At 39.5% G+C, this 20,251-nt stretch overlaps 1 protein-coding gene across 1 annotated transcript in view; it reads right to left on the bottom strand.

The window, feature by feature from the left end:
- Window positions 1–18,836, bottom strand: part of PRDX3 (peroxiredoxin 3) — a 72,883-nt gene extending 54,047 nt beyond the window's left edge. The window contains exons 1-2 of the mRNA XM_053692666.1: window positions 18,741–18,836; window positions 7,277–7,397 (exon numbers count right to left, since the gene is read on the bottom strand). Coding sequence (XP_053548641.1) covers window positions 7,277–7,397; window positions 18,741–18,776 — 157 coding nt within the window. The 5' untranslated portion in view covers window positions 18,777–18,836. The remainder of the gene's footprint in view (window positions 1–7,276; window positions 7,398–18,740) is intronic.
- Window positions 18,837–20,251: the final 1,415 nt, after the last annotated feature.

The following is a 20,251-nucleotide window of genomic DNA, read 5'->3' as shown; positions in this document are numbered from 1 at the left end:
AGATGTAAAATACATAATGAGCATACAATATATTGACTCTTTTTAACAATGCCTTTAATTTTAAGACATTCCCCTGTTGCCTGATATTTACTTTTTCAAAACAGTTAAGCGCGTGGCCAAAGTTATGCTCCTGTAACACTTCTATTTCCTCTCCAGACGAGGATATGAGCAGTAACTGGTGCATACGCAGGTATGCTTGTTTCTCATTTACTCACCAGCTGAATCCTTGTCTATAGTGGCACTGGAGCACAACTTTGACTATGTATTTAACCCCTTTGCGTTAGTTAAACATACAATAAAAGTAAGGAATGTATGTAAAAATTAAATACTTTTAACAAAATAGACACTAGACTGTCCCTTTAAGACTAATTCGAAAAGATTATATAAAATATCAATGTTCTCAGCAAAGATTAATAAATCCCTAAAATTGTGACAATTCAGTTTTCTAACTCTCCTGGCTCCATTCTTTAAAAGGGACAGTCTACTTGATTTATTATTTAAAAATATAGATAACGCATTTACTACCATTGCCCAGCTTTGCACAACCAACATTGTTATACTTTAGAACTTTTAAGTCTCTAAACTTCTGACTGTTTCTAAGCCGCTGCAGGCCGCCTCTTATCTCAGTGCATTTTAGCAGCTTTTCACAGCAAGTTAGTGCTAGTTTATGTGTGCCATATAGATTAGTGTTTCTCGGCCGTGGTCCTCAAGTACCCCCAACAGGCCAGGTTTTTATTGTAGCTGAACCAGAGCACAGAGGAAGTAATCAGCTGATGGATGAGAGCAGGTTAGTAACCATGGTTACTAATCAGCTGATTACTTCACCTGTGCTCTAATTTAGCTAGCATGAAAACCTGGCCTGTTGGGGGTACTTGAGACCATGATTGAGAAACACTGATGTAGATAGCATTGTGGAGTTATTTGTTAGTCAGCACTGATTGGCTAAAATGCATGTCTGTCAAAAACAGAATTTATGCTTACCTGATAAATTACTTTCTCCAACGGTGTGTCCGGTCCACGGCGTCATCCTTACTTGTGGGAATATCTCTTCCCCAACAGGAAATGGCAAAGAGTCCCAGCAAAGCTGGCCATATAGTCCCTCCTAGGCTCCGCCCACCCCAGTCATTCGACCGACGGACAGGAGGAAATATATAGGAGAAACCATATGGTACCGTGGTGACTGTAGTTAGAGAAAATAATTCATCAGACCTGATTAAAAAAACCAGGGCGGGCCGTGGACCGGACACACCGTTGGAGAAAGTAATTTATCAGGTAAGCATAAATTCTGTTTTCTCAAACATTGGTGTGTCCGGTCCACGGCGTCATCCTTACTTGTGGGAACCAATACCAAAGCTTTAGGACACGGATGAAGGGAGGGAGCAAATCAGGTTACCTAAACGGAAGGCACCACGGCTTGCAAAACCTTTTCTCCCAAAAATAGCCTCCGAAGAAGCAAAAGTATCAAATTTGTAAAATTTGGCAAAAGTGTGCAGTGAAGACCAAGTCGCTGCCTTACATATCTGGTCAACAGAAGCCTCGTTCTTGAAGGCCCATGTGGAAGCCACAGCCCTAGTGGAGTGAGCTGTGATTCTTTCAGGAGGCTGCCGTCCGGCAGTCTCATAAGCCAATCGGATGATGCTTTTAAAGCCAAAAGGAAAGAGAGGTAGAAGTCGCTTTTTGACCCTCTCCTTTTACCAGAATAGACAACAAACAAAGAAGATGTTTGTCTGAAATCTTTTGTAGCCTCTAAATAGAATTTTAGAGCACGGACTACGTCCAAATTGTGTAACAGACGTTCCTTCTTTGAAACTGGATTCGGACACAAAGAAGGTACAACTATCTCCTGGTTAATATTCTTGTTAGAAACAACCTTTGGAAGAAAACCAGGCTTAGTACGCAAAACCACCTTATCTGAATGGAACACCAGATAGGGCGGAGAACACTACAGAGCAGATAACTCTGAAACTCTTCTAGCAGAAGAAATAGCAACCAAAAACAAAACTTTCCAAGATAGTAACTTAATATCTATGGAATGTAAAGGTTCAAACGGAACCCCTTGAAGAACTGAAAGAACTAGATTTAGACTCCAGGGAGGAGTCAAAGGTCTGTAAACAGGCTTGATCCTAACCAGAGCCTGAACAAAAGCTTGAACATCTGGCACAGCTGCCAGTCTTTTGTGTAGTAAGACAGATAAAGCAGAGATCTGTCCCTTTAGAGAACTTGCAGATAATCCTTTCTCCAAACCTTCTTGTAGAAAGGAGAGAATCTTAGGAATTTTTATCTTATTCCATGGGAATCCTTTGGATTCACACCAACAGATATATCTTTTCCATATTTTATGGTAAATCTTTCTAGTTACCGGTTTTCTGGCCTGAACCAGAGTATCTATCACAGAATCTGAAAACCCACGCTTTGATAGAATCAAGCGTTCAATCTCCAAGCCGTCAGCTGGAGGGAGACCAGATTTGGATGTTCGAATGGACCCTGAACAAGAAGGACCTGTCTCAAAGGTAGCTTCCATGGTGGAACCGATGACATATTCACCAGGTCTGCATACCAAGTCCTGCGTGGCCACGCAGGAGCTATCAAGATCACAGAGGCCCTCTCCTGTTTGATCCTGGCTACCAGCCTGGGAATGAGAGGAAACGGTGGAAATACGCTAGGTTGAAGGTCCAAGGTGCTACTAGTGCATCTACTAGAGTCGCCTTGGGATCCCTGGATCTGGACCCGTAGCAAGGAACCTTGAAGTTCTGACGAGACGCCATCAGATCCATGTCTGGAATGCCCCATAATTGAGTTAGTTGGGCAAAGATCTCCGGGTGGAGTTCCCACTCCCCCGGATGGAATGTCTGACGACTCAGATAATCCGCTTCCCAGTTTTCCACACCTGGGATGTGGATCGCAGATAGGTGGCAGGAGTGATCCTTCGCCCATTGAATTATTTTGGTCACTTCTTTCATCACCAGGGAACTCCTTGTTCCCCCCTGATGATTGATATACGCAACAGTCGTCATGTTGTCTGATTGGAATCTTATGAATCTGGCCTTTGCTAGCGGAGGCCAAGCCCTGAGAGCATTGAAGATCGCTCTTAGTTCCAGAATGTTTATCGAGAGAAGAGACTCTTCCCGAGACCATAGTCCCTGAGCTTTCAGGGATTCCCAGACCGCACCCCAGCCCACTAGACTGCCGTCGGTCGTGACAATGACCCACTCTGGTCTGCGGAAGCTCATTCCCTGGGATAGATGGTCCAGGGTCAGCCACCAACGGAGTGAATCTCTGGTCTTCTGATCTACTTGAATCATTGGAGACAAGTCTGTATAGTCCCCATTCCACTGTTTGAGCATGCACAGTTGTAATGGTCTTAGATGAATTTGTGCAAAAGGAACTATGTCCATTGCTGCAACCATCAACCCTACTACTTCCATGCACTGCGCTATGGAAGGACGTGGAACAGAATGAAGAACTTGACAAGTGCTTAGAAGTTTTGACTTTCTGACCTCTGTCAGAAAAAATCCTCATTTCTAAGGAATCTATTATTGTTCCCAAGAAGGGAACTCTTGTTGACGGAGACAGAGAACTTTTTTCTATGTTCACCTTCCATCCGTGTGATCTGAGAAAGGCCAGAACTATGTCTGTATGAGCCTTTGCTTTTGACAGGGACGACGCTTGGTATTAGAATGTCGTCCAAGTAAGGTACTACTGCAATGCCCCTCGGTCTTAGAACCGCTAGAAGGGACCCTAGTACCTTTGTGAAAATCCTTGGAGCAGTGTCTAACCCGAATGGGAGGGCCACAAACTGGTAATGTTTGTCCAGAAAGGCGAACCTTAGGAACTGATGATGTTCTTTGTGGATAGGAATATGTAGGTACGCATCCTTTAGATCCACGGTAGTCATAAATTGACCTTCCTGGATAGTGGGTAGAATCGTTTGAATGGTTTCCATCTTGAACGATGGTACCCTGAGAAATTTGTTTAGGATCTTCAAGTCCAAAATTGGTCTGTAAAGTTCCCTCTTTTTTGGGAACTACGAACAGATTTGAATAAAATCCCATTCCTTGTTCCTTTAGTGGAACTGGGTGTATCACTCCCATCTTTAACAGGTCTTCTACACAATGTAAGAACGCCTGTCTCTTTATTTGGTTTAAGGATAAGTAAGACATGTAGGAACCTTCCCCTTGGGGGTAGTTGCCTGAATTCCAGAAGATAACCCTGAGAAACTATTTCTAGTGCCCAGGGATCCTGAACATCTCTTGCCCAAGCCTGAGCAAAGAGAGAGTCTGCCCCCTACTAGATCCGGTCCCGGATCGGGGGCTACTCCTTCATGCTGTTTTTGTTAGCAGCAGCAGGCTTCTTGGCCTGCTTACCCTTGTTCCAGCCTTGCATCGGTTTCCAGGCTGGTTTGGGTTGTGAGGTATTACCCTCTTGCTTAGAGGATGCAGAATTAGAGGCCGGTCCGTTCCTGAAATTGCGAAAGGAACGAAAATTAGACTTATTCTTGGCCTTGAAAGGCCTATCTTGTGGAAGGGCGTGGCCCTTTCCCCCAGTGATGTCTGAGATAATCTCTTTCAATTCTGGTCCAAATAGAGTTTTACCTTTGAAAGGGATGTTAAGCAATTTTGTCTTGGATGATACATCCGCTGGACCAAGACTTTAGCCAAAGCGCTCTGCGCGCCACGATTGCAAACCCTGAATTTTTCGCCGCTAATCTAGCTAATTGCAAAGCGGCATCTAAAATAAAAGAGTTAGCCAACTTAAGTGCGTGAACTCTGTCCATAACCTCCTCATATGGAGTCTCCCTACTGAGCGACTTTTCTAGTTCCTCGAACCAGAACCACGCTGCTGTAGTGACAGGAACAATGCACGAAATGGGTTGTAGAAGGTAACCTTGCTGTACAAAAATCTTTTTAAGCAAACCCTCCAATTTTTTATCCATAGGATCCTTGAAAGCACATCTATCATCTATAGGAATAGTAGTGCGTTTGTTTAGAGTAGAAACTGCCCCCTCGACCTTAGGGACTGTCTGCCATAAGTCCTTTCTGGGGTCGACCATAGGAAATAATTTCTTAAATATAGGGGGGGGGACAAAAAGGTATGCCGAGCTTTTCCCACTCCTTATTCACTATGTCCGCCACCCGCTTGGGTATAGGAAAAGCGTTGGGGTGCACCGGAAACTCTAGGAACTTGTCCATCTTGCATAATTTCTCTGGAATGACCAAGTTGTCACAATCATCCAGAGTAGATAACACCTCCTTAAGCAGTGCGCGGAGATGTTCTAATTTAAATTTAAAATGTCACAACATCAGGTTCAGCTTGTTGAGAAATTTTTCCTGAATCTGAAATTTCCCCATCTGACAAAACCTCCTCATGGCCCCTTCAGATTGGTGTGAGGGTATGACAGAACAATTATCATCAGCGCCCTCCTGCTCTTCAGTGTTTAAAACAGAGCAATCGCGCTTTCTCTGATATGCAGGCATTTTGGATAAAATATTTGCTATGGAGTTATCCATTACAGCCGTCAATTGTTGCATGGTAATGAGCATTGGCGCGCTAGATGTACTAGGGGCCTCCTGCGTGGGCAAAACTGGTGTAGACACAGTAGGAGATGATGTAGTATCATGTTTACTCCCCTCATCTGAGGAATCATCTTGGGCAATTTCATTATCTGTGGCAGTACTGTCCTTACTTTGTTTGGACGCTATGGCACAATTATCACACAAATTTAAATGGGGAGACACATTGGCTTTCATACATATAGAACATAGCTTATCTGAAGGCACAGACATGTTAAACAGGCTTAAACTTGTCAATAAAGCACAAAAAACGTTTTAAAACAAAACCGTTACTGTCTCTTTAAATTTTAAACAGAAAACACTTTATTACTGAATATGTGAAAAAGTATGAAGGAATTGTTCAAAAATTACCAAAATTTCACCACAGTGTCTTAAAGCATTAAGAGTATTGCACACCCAATTTTCAGAGCTTTAACCCTTAAAATAACGGAGCCGTTTACAATTTTAACCCCTATACAGTCCCAGCTATAACCTTTGCTGTGACCTAACCAAGCCCAGAGGGGAATACGATACCAAATGACGCCTTCTAGAAACTTTTCCAGCTACTTTCAGATCCTCACACATGCATCTGCATGTCTTGCTCTCAAAAAACAACTGCGCAGTAATGGCGCGAAAATGAGGCTCAGCCTATAACTGGGAAGGCCCTCCCTGACTGGAAAAGGGTGTCTAACATAGTGCCTGCCGTTAAAAAAACGTTCCCCAAGTTTATAAATGAGAATTATCAGCATAAACATGTATAAAATGCCCAAATAAAGCAATCGATTTAGCCCATAAAAGTGTCTGCCAGTTTTATAGCCCATATTAAGCCCTTTATTCTGTTTGTTTGACTAAGAAAATGGCTTACCGGTCCCCATGAGGGGAAATGACAGCCTTCCAGCATTACATGGTCTTGTTAGAAATATGGCTAGTCATACCTTAAGCAGAAAAGTCTGCTAACTGTTTCCCCCAACTGAAGTTACTTTATCTTAACAGTCCTATGTGGAAACAGCAATCGATTTTAGTTACTGTCTGCTAAAATCATCTTCCTCTCACAAACAGAAATCTTCATCCTTTTCTGTTTCAGAGTAAATAGTACATACCAGCACTATTTTAAAATAACAAACACTTGATAGAAGAATAAAAAACTACATTTAAACACCAAAAAAACTCTTAACCATCTCCGTGGAGATGTTGCCTGTGCAACGGCAAAGAGAATGACTGGGGTGGGCGGAGCCTAGGAGGGACTATATGGCCAGCTTTGCTGGGACTCTTTGCCATTTCCTGTTGGGGAAGAGATATTCCCACAAGTAAGGATAACGCCGTGGACCGGACACACCAATGTTGGAGAAAGAACAGAAATAAGGGGGCAGTCAACAGAAGCTTAGATACAAGGTAATCACAGGGGTAAAAAGTGTATTAATATAACTGTGTTGGTTGTGCAAAACTGGGGAATGGGTAATAAAGGGATTATCTATCTTTTTAAATATTGTCGGGTAGATTGTCCCTTTAACATAATATATACTTTTTATGCTCTGGGATAATATAGGCATTTGTATTTTGTAGTCACAAAGTCAAGATTTTTTTTTCTGGCTATATAGTTTCCCATACATTTCTATCAGTGTCAAAGGGGAAACAATAGGAATATCAAGATTTAGATACTATATTTAGCCTTAGAGGACACCTGGCACAAACTGTTAATAAAAAAATCCTGTGAACTCTGTACTTACTGGTGCTGAACTGAAGCTTCGGTACTGCATAATTAGTGGGTGAAAAGGCTGCCGCTCTCCTCAGTACAGGAGCCTTAATGGTACGAGGGATCTGTCCTGCAGCTGCTCCTACACGGCCGGCCTAAGGTTGCAGAAATCAGTTTTAAAGAAAAAGTGGAACAATGTTTATTGGTTTATAAGGTTCACACAAACATTTAAAGGGACACTCAGGTCAAATTAAATTTTCATGATTCAGATACAGCATGTCATTTTAAACAACTTTCCAATTTACTTCCTTTAAAAAATAAAAAATAAAAGTATTTTATATTTACACTTTTTGGGTCACCAGCTCCTACTGAGCATGTGCAAGAACTCAGACTATACGTATATGCATTTGTGATTGGCTGATTGCTATCACATGGTACAGGGGGGAGTGGAAATATACATAACTTTGAAATTTGTTAGAAAAAAAAAAATCTACTACTCATTTGAAATTCAGAGTAAATGCTATTGTGTTGTCTTGTTATCTAGCATTGTTGATTATGCAGATCTGCTGTGTTACTGGTTCTTTAAAAGGAAAACCTATAACGACTGCAGGCAGACATGTTCCCAAGTAGAGAGCACGGTCATCTGCAAACGCAATTTGCAGTGCTGCATCCCATGGGCAACATTTAAAGAGATATTAAAACCCAAACATTTTTTTTTGTGATTCAGACAGAGCATACAAATTAAAAAAAAAAAATCTTTCCGTGATTCAGATAGAGCATGACCATTTTAAGCAACATTCTAATTTACTCCTATTATCAATGTTCTTCATTCTCTTGGTATCTTTATTTGAAATGCAAGTAAGTTTAGATGCTGTCCCCATTTTTGGTGATCAACCTGGGTTGTTCTTGCCGATTATTGGATAAAACTCATCCACCAATAAAAAAAAAAGTGCTGTCCAGAGTTCTGAATAAAAAAAAAAAGCTTAGATGTCTTCTTTTTAAAATAAAGATAGCAAGAGAACGAAGAAAAATTGATAACAGGAATAAATTAGAAAGTGGCTTAAAATTGCATGTTCTATTTGAATCATGAAAGAAAAAATTTGGGTTTCAGTGTCCCTTTAACAATGCACAATAGATCTCTTGTGCAATCCCGCCCCTGTTCTTGCACAACTGGATGCATCTCAACCACCCCGAACAAGTGAGTGTCAGTGATTTTATCTCAGCGCTGAGGCGGCGAAGAGGCTAAAGGAGTCATTTCTGCTTCTTACATTGTGAATGCATAATCGCTCATGGCACCTGCACTACAAAGCCTCAAAAGCTACAAATACCCTTTCTGAGATCATTCAGTACGCTGCCGGTTTGCAGTTCTGCTCCGTATTTGAGTGTTCTCTTCATACAGCGCTTTGCTCTTGCTGCACGGTGTTCAGGAAAACTTACACAGTGCAGCCAGAGCACAATACTGCTTGAAAAGAACAGCCTGGTGCAGAGCAGCGCTGCAAAGTGAAAAGTCAACAGTTCTTGCATGTATCCATTCTTTCTGCAGACATGATGCATTTTCTGCCATGACATTCTCAGATCACAGCATGTATGCATTGGGAATTCATAAGGGTACATTTTACATTCTGATACTTAAAACATTTTCAATATTTAGAGCAAAATTACATGAAAAAGGGGGATACAGTAATAATGAAAGTATATTGCAATGTTGTTTCATTATGCACAGCTAAATATTTCACCTAAAAATCTCATGGTGTTTACTGTCCCTTTAACCAGAACACTCATTGTAATATACACACATTTTAATGGGAATTAAAGAGGAAATTTTCAAAATGTACATTGAGGCAATAGTGACCAACCACACTGACAAACTGCCCTTGTACAACCTGCCATAAAACAGCTCACATGGTATAATTGATGGTACCGTTACATTAAAACAAAAAGGAAACATTGTGCACGTGTCTTATTTAAAGGAGACTTTCTGTGCACGCCATGGTCATAATGTGAGTATAAAGTACATTGTTTTGCAGTCTGCTTAAACCAAAAATAGGGAAATCTATCTAGCAGTGTTAGCCTTGAGGAGTATGCAATATACTGGTGGTTGACAGATCATCTTAACCTATTGGCGGTGGGAACTGAAACTATTCCCATTGGCGGCACATTGGCTCAGAACTACACGTGTAGTCTCCTCAATTGGCTTGTGACTGCATGTGTAGTCTCCTCAATTGGCTTGTGACTGCATGTGTAGTCTCCTCAATTGGCTTGTGACTGCATGTGTAGTCTCCTCAAATGGCTTGTGACTGCAATGTGTAGTCTCCTCAATTGGCTTGTGACTGCATGTGTAGGTCTCCTCAATTGGCTTGTGACTGCATGTGTAGTCTCCTCAATTGGCTTGTGACTGCATGTGTAGTACTCCTCAATCGGCTTGTGACTGCATGTGTAGTCTCCTCAATCGGCTTGTGACTGCATGTGTAGTCTCCTCAATCGGCTTGTGACTGCATGTGTAGTCAGTGAGTGGGACAGCAGTGTGTTTGCAGCGCAGGCAGTAGTCAGTCAGACTCACAGAGCTCTGAGGGCGGCAGCTTAAATGCTGAGCTGAAGTCAGAAGTCAAAGTGTTTTTTTTTTTTGCAGCTAGCTCCCAGTAGTGCATTGCTGCTCCTGCTCTTAATATATGGATAGGAAGTGGAAGCTTAAGAAATGCTTGATGATGAAATGCGAGTGTCTTTATCTAATATTCCACCAAATATTCAGAAACTGTGTTCATCCCATCAACCTCATACATCCCATTAAATTAGTACGTAGCTATTGGTGTTAAACTTTTTTTTTTTTATTCTTGCACATACTTACTGTTACTTGTAAATATATTCCGTTATATAATTTATGTTTGTGTCCGTATCTCTTAAAACAAGTTAGTTTAACCTCCTGTTTGCTAGTACAGCTGAATTACTGTCGTGAAAATGATGTAGGTCTAAAAAGTGTGTCACCAACATGAAAAAAGTTTGGAAAGCTCTGCATTAAAGGAACATAAAACCTCAAATTTTTAAATTTGTAATTCAGATAGAACTAGGGCTGCAACTAACGATTATTTTCATAATCGATTGATCGGCCGATTATTTTTTCGATTAATCGAACTAATCGGATAAAAAAAAAAAGAATAATTGTTTCCTATATTTTAAATAGAATCCACATACTGAGTGTTACAAATATAAACTTCAGACTAAAACTTTTACATTTTACACAACTGTTTGTCCAATTTTTAAGCAGCAGAGCACAGTTTTATAATTAAGCAAAACAAAAACAAAAACTATTTGAAAAGAGGTAGAACTTCCACCTTGGCAAGGGGCCTCTCAATAAAGTAACCCTTGACTTCATTCCAACATAAATCATATTTTGAATATCTATATGCAATGGTAAATAACCAGCTATAAGGTTAGCAGAAAATATCTAGTCCGCTCTAAAAAATAACAGATATATACATATAAAGGATGAATCTCGTACATATTGATTAAAAATATAAAAAAACTAAATCAAAAGCGCTAAGGACTATATATCAATAACAGGACAAAGCCTTACACATTTATTTATACAGTACATATTAATCAGCAATAGCAAGCAATACGCTAATAATTGTGCAAACAGAGAATAGTGCACATCAATTTAAATAACTCCCATCAATCTTGGGGCAAGGTGTAAATAACAAGCTTGGCACTATGTCATAAAAAAGCATAGATCCAAATCACCTGATTTAATACAGTTGTAAACAATGCAATGATGACTATTAGATCTGGGTTGCAAATAAGCCAGGGGTAGTTGTAAACTTATACTGTCCTGAAAAAGTGAAAAGTAGACGTCCTAGCACTAATTGGCTAAAATGCAAGTCAATAGATAATAACTAAAAGTCATGTGATTAGGGGCGGTCAGAAGATGCTTAGATACAAGATAGTCACAGAAATAAAAAGTGTATTAATATAAGTGTTGGTTTTGCAAAACTGGGAAATGGGTAATAAAAGAGATTGTCTATCTTTTTAAACAAACACAAATTCTGGTGTCGACTGTCCCTTTAATAAAAGAGACAAAGGGGTCGATTTCTCAAGCTACAGCTGACAATGGCGTACATATGTGCCCCTGTCCGCCGCAGCTCGCCGCTGGCGGAATTCAGCTTTGCACAAGAGCGCTATTTTGCTCTCTTGTGCAACGTCGCCACTGCCCGTGCACAGCCAATCACGCGCGGGCAGGAGCTATTAATCTCAGTGAAACTTGCTAAAATGGAAGTAAATGGTTGTCCACCGAATAATAATTTGTAAGCTAGGGTTTAACCCCTTAATGACCACAATATACCCTGTATGTCACTGGTCATTAAGGGTTTTTTCAGGACATAATAGCACAAGTCTAGCAAGAAGACGCTTATTAATACCCCTCCCTCTAGGCAGGCTTTGTGGAAGTAGAGCAGTCTCAACGCTGGTGGCAAGACCGCACTATAAAACAATCAAGTCCCAAAAAAAGGCCAGTGACATACAGGGTACGTTGCTGGTCCTTAAGGGGTTAAATGTTATACTATTTCCTACCTGCAGTCCAATGGGTGAATAAGAATAATAATAATAATAATAATAATAATAATAAAAACTGACAGACACAGTTTGGGAAAGTGTTGGATTACAAAACATTTATCCAAAATTCTTGGGACTGGAAAAGGTTTGTAGTAGCTTGGATTAAAGAATATTTATAGATTTGTATCAGTAAAATTGGACAGCTTTAAAAAGGGACACTGAACCTAAATTTTTTCTTTCGTGATTAAGATAGAACATGCAATTTATTTATTCATTTTTAATTTTTTTTATTATTTTCAAAAGTAAATTTTACAATAAACTTAACTTAGATATCTTGTATCCTGAACCAAAACATTATCCAAGTCTAGGTTCCTATATCCACAACTATACTTTACATTTCATATTATGTCCTTCGTGTGGTCTCTAAGTATCTCTTGGCCTAAATTACTATAAATAATCAATCGTCCCATACCTAAATATAACACATAAAGATACATAATAGAGGCTCTGATTAACACGCCATTCAGGCAGATCCTTAGCATCAGATAACTCACAAGATGAGCCCCACCGACTCACTCTTAATCTATTTACAACTGTTCAATTAGGACATAACAAACTGCATGTGAACCATAACAAAAGGGGGAATAGAATAGGATACGGCAGGTTACCATAGGCCCTAACAATAACAGTTCTGTGTTTCTAAAAGGGATAAATAAGGTGTTCAACCTCAGTAGGAGGGAGAGCTTTGATAAACGGCAACCATTTAGAAAAGAAAGACCTTATATCATATTCGCTATGTAAATTGGTATCGAATTGTTCAATGATGCATTGTTTCTTCAAGCATTTCTTTATTTCTTTCATGTAATTGGCTAAGAGTCCATGAGCTAGTGACGTATGGGATATACAATCCTACAGAGGGGGCAAAGTTTCCCAAACCTCAAATGCCTATAAATACACCCTTCACCACACCCATAATTCAGTTTTTACAAACTTTGCCTCCTATGGAGGGTGGTGAAGTTTGTGCTAAGATTTCTACGTTTGATATGCGCTTCTCAGCATTTTGAAGCCTGATTCCTCTCAGAGTACAGTGAATGTCAGAGGGATGTGAAAGAGAGTATTACCTATTGAATGCAATGGTCTTCCTAAAGGAGATTTATTTCATAGGTTCTCTGTTATCGGTCGTAGAGATTCATCTCCTACCCTTTTCAGATTGACGATATACTTTTTCTCATACCATTACCTCTACTGATTCTCGTTTCAGTACTGGTTTGGCTATCTGCTATATGTGGATGGGTGTCTCTCAGGTAATTATGTTTTCATTACTTAAGACACTCTCAGATATGTTCTGGCACTTTATGTATTTATCTAAAGTTCTAAATATATGTATTGTACTTATATTTGCCCATGATTCAGGTTTCAGTTAATTTCCATTTTCAGACTGTCAGTTTCATATCTGGGAAATGCATTTTTTTAGGATAAATGTATTTCTTACCTGGGGTATAGTCTTTTTTCAATTGACTGTCATTTTAAAATTCACAGGCAGAATTAGGCTCGCAAGGGCGCAAAATGCTTAAGAATATTGCGTCATTTATGGTGCAAGATTTTTTGGCGCAAAGTTACGTTCGATGATGCAAATTCGTCATTTTCCGGTGTCTTAGTTGACGCCGAGTCCCTTTCACAAGGTTGTGTCTTCAGTGACGCGAGTGTGTCATTTTCCGGATGTTGTTAGTGCCCAAAAAAAAATTCTGTTTGTGTTGTGCGTTATACTTGCTGCCAAATATTTCATTATTAAAACCCCATTCCTATATGCCTCTTTTCTCTTTCAGAGGGCTATGCTGTTTGCATTTTTTTCCCCATTCCTGAAAACTGCCATATAAGGAAATTGATAATTTTGCTTTATATGTTGTTTTTTTCTCTTACAATTTGCAAGATGTCTCAATCTGACCCTGTCTCAGAAATCACTGATGGAACCCTGCTCATGATAACAGTTCTACCAAAGCTATGTGCATTTGTTGTAAACTTGTGGAGATTATTTCTCCAGCTGTGGTTTGTAATAGTTGTCATGATAAGCTTTTACATGCAGAGAATGCACAGATATACCTGTGAATTTAAAAGATTTTATTGCTGATTCTATTCAGAAGGCTCTGTCTGCCATCCCGCCTTCTAATAAACATAAAAGGTCTTTTTAAAAACTTCTCAGAAAATTGATGAACTTTCAAATGACCGACAACATACTGAATTATCCTCCTCTGATGAGGATCTATCTGATTCAGAAGATCCTCACCTCAGATATTGACAACTGACAAATCTACTTATTTATTTAATATACAGTACATTCGTTCTTTGTTAAAAGAAGTGTTGATTACATTGGATATTGAGGAAACTAGTCCTCTTGATATTAACACTAGTAAACGTTTAAATTCTGATTATAAACCTCCTGTGGTTACTCCAGAAGTTTTCCAGTTCCTGATGCTATTTCTGATATGATTTCTAAGGAATGGAATAGGCCTGGTACATATTTTATCCTTCTTCAAGTTTTAAAAATTGTATCCTTTGTCAGCAGTTACAATGGAGGTTTTGGGAAAAGATCCCCAAAGTTGATGGGGCTATCTCTACTCTTGCTAGACGTACTACTATTCCTAAGGAAGATAGTACTTCTTTTAAAGATCCTTTAAATAGGAAAACTTGAATCTTATCTAAGAAAAGCCTATTTATATTCTGGTCATCTTCTCGGGCCTGCAATTTCTTTGGCTGATATTGCAGCTGCATCAACTTTTTGGTTGGAACATTTAATGCAACAGGAATTGGATTCTGATTTGTCTAGCATTGTTCGCTTGCCTTCAACATGCTAATCATTTTATTTGTGATGCAATTTTTTATATCATCCAAAATTAGATGTTTAATCTATGTCTTTAGCTATTTTAGCTAGAAGAGCTTTGTAGCTTTATATCTTGGAATGCTGACATGACTTCTAAGTCTATTTGTTATCTTTTCTGGTTCTAGGAAAGGTCAGAAGGCTTCTGCCGTTTCCTGGCTTTGTGGTTAAAGATTTTGATCATCAAGCTTATTTGGAGTCGGGTCAAGCCACGACTCCAAATAAGGAGAATTACAGCTCATTCTACCAGATCAGTCCTCCACTTTGTGGGCTTTTAAGATGAAGCTTCAGTTGATCAGATTTGCAAAGCAGCAACTTGGTCTTTTTTGCATACATTTACTAGATCTACCATTTTGATGTATTTGGCTTCTTCGGAAGCAGTTTGTGGTAGAAAAGTTCTTCAGGCAGCTGTTTCAGTTTGATTCCTCTGCTTATGTTTTTAAGTTTTTCTTTTCATTTATGAGGATAAACGTATATTTTGGGTTGTGGATTAATTTTTTTCAGCGAAATATGGCTGTTTTTTATTTTTATCCCTTCCTTTCTAGTGACTCTTGCGTGGAGTTCCACATCTTGGGTATTGCTATCCCATACGTCACTGGCTCATGGACTCTTGCCAATTACATGGAAAAAAAAACATAATTTATGTAAGAACTTACCTGATAAATTAATTTTTTTTCATATTGGCAAGAGTCCATGAGGCCCACCTTTTCTATGGTGGTTATGATTTTTTTTGTATAAAAAACTATTATTTCCAAATTCCTTTCTTTATCACCCCACTACTTGGCTATTGACTTAAACTGAATTGTGGTTGTGGTGAGGGGTGTATTTATAGGCATTTGAGGTTTGGGAAACTTTGCCCCTACCTGGTAGGATTGTATATCCCATACATCACTAGCTCATGGACTCTTGCCAATATGAAAGAAATTAATTTATCAGGTAAGTTCTTAACATAAATTATGTTTTATAGGATGCTGGGGAATTGCTCTTGTTTTCCATTTCTTGAAAATTAGATATCTAGCGGCCTAAGATCACAAGGTTAATGATTTTATAATTATTCTGGTGTTTCCCTATGTCAAAACAGAGAAAAACCTACAATTGTCACGACAGAGTCAAGGAGGAGGCACCCAATGAGATACTTAGCCATATTGTACTTGAGACAGAAATTTCTAATTTTGGGCAGTCCAGAGCTTATGCAGAAGGTTAGCTGAAGGAAATGAGCATTTCGGGCAGCCGTTAAAGTTGATGTTTCCAAATTTAAACCCTTTATCTGGAGTAAAATAAGTCATGTGAAGTAGTTTAATATGTGACTCCCTCCAGGAGGCAGAGAGGGTCACACAAACAACTTCTTTAATTGAGAGGGAGGGGTAATCTAGGGTCCAGGGGGCTTTGAAACCATCATTGCAGCCCATTTAGAATGGATTTTTACGAGAATACCGGGTCCAATGGCTGAGGTAGAACATGCAATTTTAAGCAACTTTATAATTTACTCCCATTATCAAATGTTATTCATTCTCTTGGTATCTTTATTTGAAAAGCAAGAATGTAAGTTTAGATGCCGGACCCATTTTTGGTGAACAACCTGGGTTGTTGTTGCTTATTGGTGGATAAATTCCCTACCACCAATAAACAAGTGCTGTTCACGGTGCTGAACCAAAAATTGTCTGGCTCCTTAACTTAGATGCCTTCTTTTTCAAATAAAGATAGCAAGAGAACGACTAAAAATTGATAATAGGAGTAAATTAGAAAGTTGCTTAAAATTGCATGCTCTATCTGAATCACGAAAGAAAAAAATTGGGTTCAGTGTCCCTTTAAGAGTGTTTGGGACCAAGTGTAAACAACAATATCTTATTTCATTTAGACAATATTTACCTGTCACAATTGCAGCGCATTGCAACCTCAAGTAGTTTAATATAATTGTTAATAAGGTTGTATACATATTACTATCATAAAGATAATACAGTACTGTAATCAGAAAGGTATTATAGACCTATTATTTGTCTTTTAGAACAATCTTCTCAGCCTGTATCTTTGGTTTTTTGACTAATTTGTGTGTGTAAAATAGACAGGACCGTCTTTAACACCAGGGCAAAAGGGGGCAAGCTTGCCCTGGGCTCAGTCTCTGTTGAGGGGCCCAAGAGTCCTAAAAAAAAAAAAATATTTTTTTTTTTTTTTTTATGGTTCATACCAGACTGCTGATGTGACATGGGGAACACACACATTCAGTCCTAATACTATCACAGTTCAAAGTACTCTGCTTATATTTTTTTTAAAAAACGTGCCAGACCGTGCCGGTGTCATGCCAAGCTAGTGCCATGTGCTGTTTTAGATGTGCACTGTGCAGCACTGAATGCAAAGCCCTAACTCGGCATCCACCAGCCATTTCCCACTGCATCAGAAAAAGGTCCTACTGGGGTTACCACTGTTACCAGGTAACTGCTCTGGTGGTGGGGATTGTTTCTGGGTAGGGCTGACTGTAGGCGCATGCAGCAGAAAGCTGGAGCGGCAGGCACATGAGGAATTTGAGCATCTGTGCAGCTGCATACCACTGCTCTCTTCAGTCTTGAAGGCTGTGTGACTCATCTCACACTGTATCCATGCAGCCTTGGACAGACAGCATCCAGTCTACTGGTCCCCTTAGCCCTGCTCTTTCTGCTGTGGCCCTAAGATCAACTAACTGAAGTTTGTTAGGGGAATAGTGCTTTGTAGAAAGTTGTCAGTGGGGAAGAATAAGTGAGTGCACACACTGCCCCTCCCCATGCAGCATTGTCTAGTTCAGGGTGAGAGGGAACTTGTTCCTAGCAAAGAAGGGACATGTGCTGGTGTGGCTGATGTATAGTGTCATGCTGATACTTCACACATTAATGTATAGGTTTATTTTTATAGTTTTTATTTTTTCTCTGTCTCAGATTTTACAGCTTCCCATAGTAGTTCTGTTGTTCCAGTCAGTAAACTTATATTTGTACTGCACCTCCATGCTTCCCTCCTTTACCTTGCTTTGCTCCTGATGGCTGCCCTAAATCTCTTTAACCAGCTAACCTCACACCAGAATCACATTCAAAAGAATATTAAATGAATCCACAGTGGAGGAATTTATATATTTATTTACTTATTAGTACTAGCTTAGGTCCAGTTTCACATATTGCAATTTTTTTTTTTTTTAAATGATTAGCCCAGCAATGGATGATCCACCGCTGGGCTAATAATAAAAAAAAAATTGATTTAGTTGTTTTTTGGGATGCTGGTGGTGGAGAGCGAAATTGCATGGGGTGGGGGCCAAATAATTTTTGCCCAGGGTACAATCAATATTAAAGACGGCCCTGAAAAATAGTAGTTCTTTATTAGTAACAAACCATAAAATAATTAAAAAGTCTGGATTTTGGAATACTGAAGGTAAAGCTCTACCCAAATTGAATATATTTTATTAAACATAGTACTGAAGTAATGACAGAATCAAATGATGTCATACTATGGGTATTTTTTTTTACTAGTGTGGTCACAGCAGGTGCACATTATAACAGCCAGTTCAGTGCCAAGGTTCATGGCTTTGAAGCTACACATTAATAGGTTTGCAATTTTGTAGAAATAAATAAAAGTCATTGTGATCAGGTGTCTGTCAGAAGATGCAAGGTAATCACAGGGGTAAAAAAGTGTATTAATATAACTGTGTTGGTTATGCAAAATTGGGGAATGGGAAATAAAGGGATTATCTATCTTTTAAAACAATAAATACAATCTATTGTAGACTATTTCTTTAAGCCAACCTAGGAAATGAACCTTTTAGCACCCAATGAGTTAACATCTTCACTGATGTACCTACAGCTGTGAATAATAACTTATCTGGCTCTTTACCGGCTCTGTATCTCAGGACACAAAGCCAATGCCTCTCATTTATCAGTGCCCATCCCACGTAAGCTTCCCAATTTGCCTGTCAACCCTTCCAGAACGAGCGCTAAAACAAGTAATGATAGCGTTAATATTTGTATCCATGCCTCGTATAACTTTTTTTTTTTTGAAAAGCGCACCCCACTGGTCCACCTCTGTGATTCTGCAAACTCCATGAGGGCACCCTGTCACTCACCCATGCTGTCAGTAACCTTCCCCAGGACGCCGCCATGTTTGTATGTGACGCACTCAAGCCCAGGCTGTGAGATCTAGCTTGTGGGGCGGTGCTTGCGGCAAGATCAACCATTGGCTGCTCCCTGACAGCCTCAGGACATCCAACCAATAGGCTCCCTGCGAGTCATTTTTTCTTGTTAACGCTTTGTTTACTAAATAGATGATCTCTGCAATAGGCTACGGTTTGCTGCAGTGCATACAAATTATATAATTTGCAATATTAACCAGTAATAATAGTATCAGTAGTTGTATTATATATTATATTGACACAGACCTAAGCTGGACGATACAGAGTAACTAATAGTGTCACGGCTTATATACAGACCCAACACAAGTCACACACTAGTATTATTGTGCCAACATGTCAACTAAATCATAGCAAATGTGACATGACTGTATTTTTTTTGTTAGAAACTATTTATTTTTTTATACTCATTGCATTCTTGCAAAACAGCTAAATTGCACTCCTGGAACTCCCACATTCTGCTCCATATGATTATGAGGATATACTCAGTGATTGGAGCATACGCATGTGTGCCTGTTGCTGATTGGCTTACCCAGCTGCATCCTCTTTTGAGTGACAGATGAGCACAGCTTTGACAGTATAATTAATCCATTAGCAGGTTTATAAATGTATTGTTAAAGAAATGTGTTAAAAATAACATGTTCTAATAAATTAGAGTGTGTTTGTTACACTAGAAAGTCCCTTTTGCTGTTTATAGGTCCCATTTCTGCCATAGACTTTGCTCACACATTTGCAACAATGTGGCTAACAGTGGAATGTCTATGGCAATAATATGAACTGTAAATCCCACAGTTCTGCTTCCCTTTTGCATTATTGTGAAAACAATGGAATATTGTTCCCTTTACTAAATCCAGTCCCTTTTCACAAAAAAAGTGATGTGTTCAATCTAATTATTGGCAACACCTTAATGAGGTTTTACTATCTAGGGGGGGGGGATGCGCTCACACAATGTAAGGAAAGTGTATGGATTTTCCATTACCATTTGGTGGCAGGGTTTCCAAGATAGCTGCCTCCATATTTGTACAGAAAGGCTTGGGATGTGCATATACTAGTAGGGGACCTACTCAACAGGTAACTCTGTATTAAGCAATAGTAATAATATACATGTTGCTCTCTATCTATAATGAGAATAGATAGATTGATCAATCTGAACCTGCACTAATAAAAGGCTCCCTTGCATTAGGATTGTACACATTCTGCACACACCTATGTATAGACTGTTTGCTATGGGCCCCCCAGCACTTGGGTCCTGGTGCCACTGCACCTGCTGCGCATTACGATTGTACACATTCTGCACACGCCTTATGTATAGACTGTTTGCTATGGGTCCCCCAGCACTTGGGTCCTGGTGCCACTGCACCTGCTGCGCATTACGATTGTACACATTCTGCACACGCCTATGTATAGACTGTTTGCTATGGGTCCCCCAGCACTTGGGTCCTGGTGCC

This window comes from Bombina bombina, chromosome 9 (genome assembly GCF_027579735.1).
Source record: "Bombina bombina isolate aBomBom1 chromosome 9, aBomBom1.pri, whole genome shotgun sequence".
NCBI classification, from domain to species: Eukaryota; Metazoa; Chordata; class Amphibia; order Anura; family Bombinatoridae; genus Bombina; species Bombina bombina.
This window is presented reverse-complemented; position numbering and strand designations above follow the sequence as displayed.